At 35.7% G+C, this 9,247-nt stretch overlaps 1 protein-coding gene across 2 annotated transcripts; it reads left to right on the top strand.

The window, feature by feature from the left end:
- Positions 1-3,064: 3,064 nt before the first annotated feature.
- Positions 3,065-6,478, top strand: LOC129880048 (phosphatidylinositol 4-kinase gamma 7-like). Of its 2 annotated transcripts, none has more exons than XM_055953873.1 (2): positions 3,065-3,284; positions 4,163-6,478. In XM_055953873.1, exon 2 carries the CDS (start codon positions 4,163-4,165, stop codon positions 6,047-6,049), a length of 1,887 nt encoding a protein of 628 aa, XP_055809848.1. In that variant the 5' UTR covers positions 3,065-3,284; the 3' UTR covers positions 6,050-6,478. The 2 variants fall into 2 exon arrangements, with proteins under 2 accessions (XP_055809848.1, XP_055809847.1); XM_055953872.1 differs by having other exon boundaries at positions 3,827-6,478.
- Positions 6,479-9,247: the final 2,769 nt, after the last annotated feature.

The following is a 9,247-nucleotide window of genomic DNA, read 5'->3' as shown; positions in this document are numbered from 1 at the left end:
GCTTCTTTTGAAGATCATGTCGAATCGCTCTCTCAGACTCCTCATAGGTCAACCCTTTCTTTCATTTAGTTAGGCGTGGTAAAGTGAAAGGGCCGGGGACAAAACTCCGGGCACATAACTCCTGGAGGGAGCACTCTCCAGGGACATAATAACATTCTGTCACCGCGAGCTTAGGATACTTCCCTTCCACTCATAAACAGCCTTCCAGCAAGGAGAAAGAGATAAAGAAGAAAATTCTCAAATTCCCACAAATAGTTTGGATAAGCATTCCTTAAAGAGGGAATGTCGGATGAGACACTATTTGTCCTTCTTTCAGGAGTTGTAGATAGTATCACCTTTAGTTGGTAGCTAGCAAAGAAGTTATCGGTTCCTCTCCTTCCTTTTGAACCTTGAACAAAAAATCGATCTCACCATCAGCTCGACTAAGAGTTCCGAATCGAAAAAGTAAACTAAACTTTACTTAAGACGAAGGAAGCGGTGCCCAAAAAAATTGCTTTCCCACCCTTCGCCCACCTCTCCCTCAGCGAGGAAATAGTAGCAGCAACAGTCTCTCCACTAATTCAAGGTTACAGTCCTAACCAAGTCAAAGAGTCTGGTACGAACAAAGGCATTATATGAAAGCTTTCCTTAACCATTCAAGGAAGGGGTTCGACTTAGTTTGTGCTACGTCAACATCGGATGTCCATGAGCCACAATAAAGACGAATTGGAGTATTTAGTTATCAATTGAGATCAAATTATAATATTTAAATGTGCACTCTCAATTAGAGTTTTCGCAAATGTAGGGTCTTAACAAATGTAGGATCTTAACAAACTATAATGTTGTCGACTAATTAATTAGAAGCCCTTATTAGTAGCTTTGCCGGAGAGAAGGCAAAAATGAAGCTTAAAATTCAAATCTATATGATTATGTCTTAAAACTATGATAAATAATGTTCCATTTTTTTTTAAAGATAAAAGGTCTCATCCATGCATTTGTGTAATTGGACATGAGTGACTAGAAAATAGAAATGTCTTGTAGTATTAGATTCTAAAATTAGATATTAGTAATTTAAGTGAGACAGAAATATGAGACTTTCAAAAGATAATTGCGTTATATTTCCTGTATTTGAGAAAATTTATGCACCTTATAATTTATTTATTCAGATTTTACTACTATTTAAAAAACACTTATCTTTTTTTAAAATAAATAAATAAATTTTGGAACCAAAGTGATCATGAGGATTGAAATGATATGATTGCAACACACTAATTTTTCCTCATGATGATGACCCCAATAATATCAACACACTTTTCCCTTTTTTTAATCAAACGAACGTGACTGCAATGACTTCATATACATTCAACTCTGCAATTTCAATCCCTTGGCCAATAAAATTTCCGTTTTTTTTTTTTGAAAATATCATCCATCCAATCTAATGATAAATACTTATTTATATCAGATGTAATTATATAAAATCGATCAATTTAAATTATAATTATATTTAAGTGAAAGTTATATATTTATTGATTTAATATAAATATCACAAAATTATTAATGGCAATTATATTTTAAATTATTAAGTGCATGATCGTTTGATTATGGTCATAAAGAAAGTTAAAATTTCATGAGTGAAAATTTGTAGAGATATGCATCGTTAACTCAATTGTTTTAACATTTACATTCCTCACTATTCACGAGTCATTACATTCTTTTGTTAAAATATCTCTTTCGTTTCGAAGAGAAGGAATTTTAGTATCTTGGGTCGATAATTAAAGAAAATAGTGAAATTGACGGGGAGTGGATAAAATGTAGGTTCATATTTTGTGTATTGTGTGATAAAAATGTATCACCAAGATTTAGAGGTAAGTTCTATAAAGTCATGATAATTAGATCAGCTGTATTGTATATGGGGTTGGATTGTTGAGTAAGAACTTGCACGCCCAAAAATATTGAAAGTAGCAGAATGAGGATGTTGGGATAAATGTGTGGATATACTAGGTGAGATAGAATTATTAGAAAAGAAAAAATCCGAGATTAGTGAAAGGCCTCTGTGGTGTACAAGATGAGAAAGACGAGATTGAGATGGTTCAAGCATATATTGAAAGAGGAGGTGCATAGACGCCCCAATGAGGAAGTATAAGAGGCTGACTAAAGTGGGTATAAGAAGAGGTATATAAAGCTCTATTTGGGAGAGGTGATCATACAAGACATGACATACTTGTAGCTTATCGCAAAAATGACTCTAATTAATACGAAATAGGAAAACTTGAAAGTCGAGGAATATGATAAAAATTTAGTAGGCTGTTATATGTTTTATAGTTTCCTTATTAATATTGTTTTTATTACCCTCTCACTATCTCGTCCTTCGATTTCAATGTCTCATCGTATAAATTGTTATTGCTACTTTTCTATTCTCCATTTATTTCCGGTATCGATTCTTCACCACTATAATTGCTTCACATGCTTGATTTTTGGATATAATTTATTTGATTCGATAATTTATCGAAAGCAACCTATCTACAATAAGGACAATTTTTTTTATTTTCGATTACTCGATAATTTTCACAAACACAAATTCAATTATGTACACATCACTCTCCTTAAATCCCCGATATACAGGGTACGTCATCTTTAGTCAAATTTGGACTGAAGTGATAATTATGGACCCTACTTTTCCATCTATACAACCAATCCACGAAAACATTTCCTAGTCCCGCGAAGCACCAGAGTCAAACCTCGTATTTTTCAGGTGAAAATAATAATAAAAAAAATATCTGTCCAATCAAGGTTACTTTCGTAAATTCCACCACTCACCGTCTCTGAAAATGGTAAAATACCCACCCGATTCGTTTTTGCCACTTTTCAGTACCCAACCCGCCACATCATCTTCCAATCTTTTATCTCCACGTCACCTTCGCCTCATTGGATCTCCAAATCCCACCGTTCATTTATATCCAACGGCTAATCCTTCAATATTCTAGACCTTTCCAAGGTAATAAATAAATAAATAAATAAAAATAGAAAATGAAAAATAAAAATAAAAATTAAATCCATTGTTGGATATATAGATACAGAATATTGTAAGACAGAGAAATATATAGAGAGAGAAGAAGGAGAGAAAAAGCGACACAGAAAGAGAAAAAGAAGAGGGGTTTTGGTGGCTTCGAACGAATCGTAGCCGTTGATTGCCCTTGTCGGACGGTTCTACATCGCTGAACGGAAGTATTCAATCGGCGGTGAAGAGAAAGGTGCCGGAAAAAAAGAGATACAGAGGCGCGATCTCTCTTAGATCTGGCCATCTGGTAAGTTTTTTGTTTTTGTTTTTGTGAACTGAAGTATTCATTTCGGATTTCGTTTGTGTTGTTGTTGTTGATCTGTTAGTGATTTATAGCGGAATTAGTGATTTTTTAGTGAATGAAAATGGGAGTATTGAGTAGTAATTGTGAGTAATCGATATGCGAAGATTTGTTTGTTTGTATTTCTATGTTATTGGATAAAAAAAGGAGAGTTTCGAGTGTTTAATGCTTGCAATATCTTAGATGAACGTAATAATAGTGTGTAAATCTTATTGTGTATTGAAAAGTGTTTCAGAAATTAGTGTTAATTGATTCAGGATCTTTGAAATTTAGCTATATTTCTCAAGTATTAAGGATTGTTAATTCTAGGTTTTAGTGTTTTAGAGAATTGATCATTTGGATTCTTGAAGATCTTGTGAGCCTTGTTATTGGTGTTGTTCTGAATAAGTGGTCTGTTTAATGTAAAATATGATATTTGGCTGATCTTTGGGTTTCGGTTATTTGTTGATCAAGTGCATAGATTAATTTAAAGTTGTGTGTGTTTACAGATTGTTGTTCAGTGCTATTATACGCATCAGCAGATGGCTCTCTCAATGTAACATTTGGGATCTTCATCATTCGCTGTTCAAATCAACTTGACGTGCGAGTGATTGTGTTCTTGTGTCCAGTGGTGCGATATCTTTGGGGGTTGTGTTTGATTCCTCTTTTCCTGATTGATGATCGTTTTTGTATTGATTCTTTTGGTGGTTTGTGTGCAATCGGCTTCTGAGTTGAGTGTGTCAGGAAGCTCTTTTCTGCCACCATCTCTTTTTGTGATTGTGACTTAGGACGGTGTTTCTCGTCCTTGTATGTCTCCTAACTTGGACAGTCCTGTTCAAACCCAGATGGCTGTAGCAGTATTTAAGAGTCCTCTTGGTGGAGAGTACCATGGAAGCAGTAGGATGGAAGGGAAGTCTACTGGGAGGAGACGGGTTTTTGTGCAAACTGACACTGGTTGTGTACTGGGGATGGAGTTGGACCGTAGTGACAATGCTCATACTGTGAAGAGGAGGTTGCAGATCGCCCTCAATGTTCCAACTGAGGAGAGTTCTTTAACATTTGGCGATGTGGTGTTGAAGAACGACCTTAGTGCCATTCGGAATGATTCCCCTTTACTGCTGACGAGGAATTTTATGCATAGAAGTTCATCAACTCCATGTCTTTCACCTACTGGCAGGGATGTCCAACAGAGAGATCAGAGCGGCCCTATAGAAATACTGGGGAACTCTAGTCACTTTGCCAAGACTAAACAACTTGTCAAGGAGATCGTGAAGGCTGTCAAGACTGGAGTTGATCCACTTCCAGTCCATAGTGGACTTGGAGGTGCATACTATTTCAGAAACAGCAGAGGTGAGAGTGTTGCTATTGTCAAGCCAACAGATGAAGAGCCGTTTGCACCAAATAATCCTAAAGGTTTTGTTGGCAAAGCTCTCGGACAGCCAGGCTTAAAACGTTCAGTTAGGGTTGGAGAAACAGGGTTTCGGGAGGTTGCTGCATATCTTCTTGACTATGATCATTTTGCTAATGTGCCGGCCACTGCATTGGTGAAAATCACTCATTCTATTTTTAATATCAATGATGGTGTTAATGGAGACAAGCCTCATAGCAAGAAGAAACTCGTCAGCAAGATTGCATCTTTGCAGCAATTCATCCCTCATGATTTTGATGCCAGTGACCATGGAACATCAAGCTTCCCTGTTGCTGCTGTGCACCGTATTGGGATATTAGACATCAGGATTTTTAACACGGACAGGCATGCAGGAAATCTTTTAGTTAGGAAGCTTGATGGTGTTGGGAGGTTTGGTCAAGTAGAGTTAATTCCCATTGATCATGGCCTCTGTCTACCAGAAACATTGGAAGACCCGTATTTTGAGTGGATTCATTGGCCTCAGGCATCCATTCCATTTTCAGATGATGAACTCAAGTATATTGAGATACTTGATCCTGTTCGTGACTCTGAGATGCTGAGAAGTGAGCTCCCTATGATTCGCGAAGCTTGCCTTCGTGTCTTGGTCCTGTCCACCATTTTCCTCAAGGAAGCTGCTGCATATGGGCTTTGCCTTGCAGAGATTGGTGAGATGATGAGCAGGGAATTTCGTCGTGGGGAAGAGGAACCGAGCGAGCTTGAATTAGTTTGTTTGGAGGCAAGACGGTTGATTGCTGAGAGAGAGATTTTGTCTCCAAAGGCTGAAGTTGATGAGGAGGAGTTCCAATTTGACATAGATTACGAGGATGCAGGATATGGTTTTAGTCCAAAAATGGCCTCTGAGGACTTTGTAAGCAGGAACCCGTTTCAGTTTCCATTTGGAGGAGGAAATGGCCGCACTCAACTCTTTAAGCTAGATGAAAGCATCGAGGAAGAAGAAAGTGAAGAGGAAGAGGAAACAAGCTTTAACTATGTTCCAGCCCCCGCAAAGAATGTGGCAGAGTCAAAGCTATCTATGTCCCTCAAGAATATTAGTTTAGGTGACAAGAACCAGAAGCATCCTTATTTTTCTGGAACAAAACCAGAAAATGCCTATCTTGCTAATTCTTCATCTGGCCACAGGAGTGCGAATGAGCAGCTTCCTGTTAGTTCCAGCTTTGTGAAGCTAGCAGACATGGATGAAGAGGAATGGCGTCTGTTTCTAGAGAAGTTCCAGGAACTGCTGTATCCAGCTTTTGCCAAGCGCAAGTCAGTCGCCCTTGGTCAGAGGCAGATACAAAGGCTTGGGACTTCTTGCCAGTTTTGAGATCACAAGGTGGTACTGCTACGACATCTCACTACTAGTATGAGTTAATGCCTAAATAACTCCGCGTAGGCTTGGTGGAAGTGAAGGATTTCTAGCTTAGGTTGGTTAAGTGGTTATGTGCTCCCTTGAAGAAGAAGTTATAGGGCGGCAGTAGCTTTAATAGGAGATGCTGTAAATATTTTGGAGGCACCTGAGTGGAAGTGCTGAGTAGAATTTGTGTTTTTTTCCTTTTCTGTTTGATGTCTTCATTTTTTTCCCTTTCACTTTGTCACGGCGACTGTTAGATAAATAATTTGTAGAATGGAATCTGAAAAAAATAAAAGAAAAAAAGTTGTGTAAATGTTCGATGTGTGTGTTTATTTTGTTTGTTCTCATATATCAAAGACTACGGGAGCTTATCGATGTTCTACGTTTTTGTGTAAGGTTTTATTAACTACTCCAGTAAGTTAAAAGATAGTTGCTGTCAAATGTCATCTGATTTAACCAGTTATGTTATACATTGTCATGCAGTATTTATTTCCCATTTCATTGTGCATGACATGAGGAGTTGTGTCCTTCCTCGAATAGTCCTAAAAGTGGGAAGAATTACACCACTTAAACAGAAAGAGTTATGGATGAATGACAAAAAAGTGCAGTGTAGTAGGTCCCCTTTGTGGACCAGTTGTGACGCTTCAGTGTACTGAAGAGTTTACACACTATAACATCACAGTGGTAGAATATATTGTTTATGTGGTCAAGAAAATTCATGTTTGTCTGATCCAATTTTATAAACATCGAAGTGGACCCAAGTGTGTACAAAAACCTAATGATATTTGTTTGTCAATTGTCATTCTTGAATGGTATCGATGGAAAATCAGTAGGGTGGAGGACCCAAAGTATGGCCTCGAGTAGTCCTAATTGTGTCTAATAGCGGAATCAGAATTTTGATTAAGGTGAATCAATATATATGTATATATATATATATATATATTTTATTTTTTTAAAAAAATATAACTACACAGTATAATTTTCGATGAAGGAATGGCGATAGAAATCCTGTATGTGGCTCTGGCACTAACTGTGTGGTGGAGGTGATAGAATAGGAAAGAATTGGAACGTTTATAGCAAAGGTAGATACAAAAGTGATAAGATTGAAAGTTTGGTGGACGTCTGCATCAAAATGGTCATTCTTTTTTAGCAATCAAGAAAACGGTTTTATGCGTGAAGTATATAATGATGAATAAAAGGTACACACATAAACATAAAAGATTTATTTTGGCTGCTCAATGTTGACTTAGAAAGAAAAAGCACAAGGAAATTCAAGAAAAAAAAAAACTTAAAATGAAATTGGATGAGAGCAAACGTGGCAACCTCATCTCTGATTGGGCTTGATCTGTTGTTTGGAGTTTGTTGGGGTGGGCGTGGGGAAGGAAGCTTTGTGGGCGTTACATGTTGACATTTGCTTATACATCCGATGTTATTATTCCTACTTCTATGGCTATTGGACAATTAATATGAGACGGACGGAGTATACAACAATAACAATAATAATAATTCAGTGAAATTTTACAGCGTGGGGTCTGAGGAGGGTAAAGTGTACGCAGACCTTACTTCTACTAATAGAACGGCTGTTTTCGAGAGACCCTCGGCTCAATAAAAGTATAAAAAGAGGTCAAATAAGGCTAAGAAGTTCAAAGCGATATGAGACGGACGGAGTATGTTTTATCAAATTTGGAAAGCGGCAATCAAATTTTTCTATAATAATAATCGTTCGTTTAAATATCTTTTGATTGCTTTTGAAAAATGATATAATAGAGGCACATGTAATACAACATAACATGAATAATCAGCTCCAATAAAAATTAACTAATATAATGAATGTTATTATCTCCATTAACGGATTAAATGTAAATTTACGATTTTTATACACAAATGTAAAAATTTATTGTAACTCAATAATTTACAGTAATGTATGCAAACGTAGTAATTACGTGTAGACTTGTAGTTATTAAAAAAACTTCAACTACTCTATACGTGTGGCGCCGGCACAATTGGTTCGAAGTTCGAATTACTTGCGTCCATCGACATACATGTTTGAGATTAAAACGTAATTATTATTATTATTATTAATGTATATACGTGTGTATAGTTAGTTGAAAACATGGTGTGTTGTGGGGGGTGGGGGTCCGGAGTTGTCTATTTGCTTCATTAAATAAAGGTTGTTCTCAAAAACATGACTAAAGGGGTGATATTATTCTTTCTAAAGCTTTCTCATCTTGAAAATTATCTCATTTGTGTCATTTCTTGGATTATAAAATTCTTCTTAATTAATGTAGTTAATTATGACATTGATAACATCGACTGAACTACTTATAGGACCTTTGGACCCATTAAAAACTCCAAAAACTTTTGTTTTCTTCTATTGTATGTATACAACCCTACACACACAATTTAAAATGTTGCTTATTTTTGTTTTGGGACCAAGTACAAATTCTTGTTTAACATGACTGCTTTACTTCTATATTTAATTCCTTTTCATAATTGATTTTATTATATATTACTTGAGCCGAACATTTATTGAAAACAATCTCTCTATCTCCATAAGGTAGGAATAAAGTTGCGTACACATCAACCTTTTTAGACTCTACTTGTGAGATTACACTAAATATGATATTGTACTTATTTAAATATTTTTACATATCTTCATCCACTTCTAAACAAAATGTTTGAAATTTCGTATGATTGAACTTCAACAATATGTACACGAATATCAGACAAAAATGACTGAACTTCAACCATATAAAGCTAGCATTTGACCCCAAATTTCTAGATATTCTTGGTAAATTGTTTTAATTTTGGGTGAAGTTTCACCACGCGTTTGACCACAATTCTTTTCAAGAATATTTGACTGTTTCAAAAAATATTATTTTGTGTCTGTAAGTTTTACAAATTATTAAAAATATCCACAAATTTGTGTCATCATTTTATAATGAACATGTTCCGTTAAAAAAAATCTTATTACATAATTGATAACAATCAACAACAACAAAATAACAATATGGGAAAGAACATTTCATTAATTGCATTAAAAATAAATTGTTTAAAGAAATAATCTAGTTATTTATTAATAGATAGAGAAGTTATTTAATGGTGTTGGTTGGCCACGCTAATGGAGTAAATTGGTAGATAAATATTAGTTGAAATTAATAAATGATAGAT

This window comes from Solanum dulcamara, chromosome 2 (assembly GCF_947179165.1).
Source record: "Solanum dulcamara chromosome 2, daSolDulc1.2, whole genome shotgun sequence".
NCBI lineage: Eukaryota > Viridiplantae > Streptophyta > Magnoliopsida > Solanales > Solanaceae > Solanum > Solanum dulcamara.
Note: the sequence above shows the minus strand (reverse complement) of the source record. Positions and strands in the feature narration are given on the sequence as shown.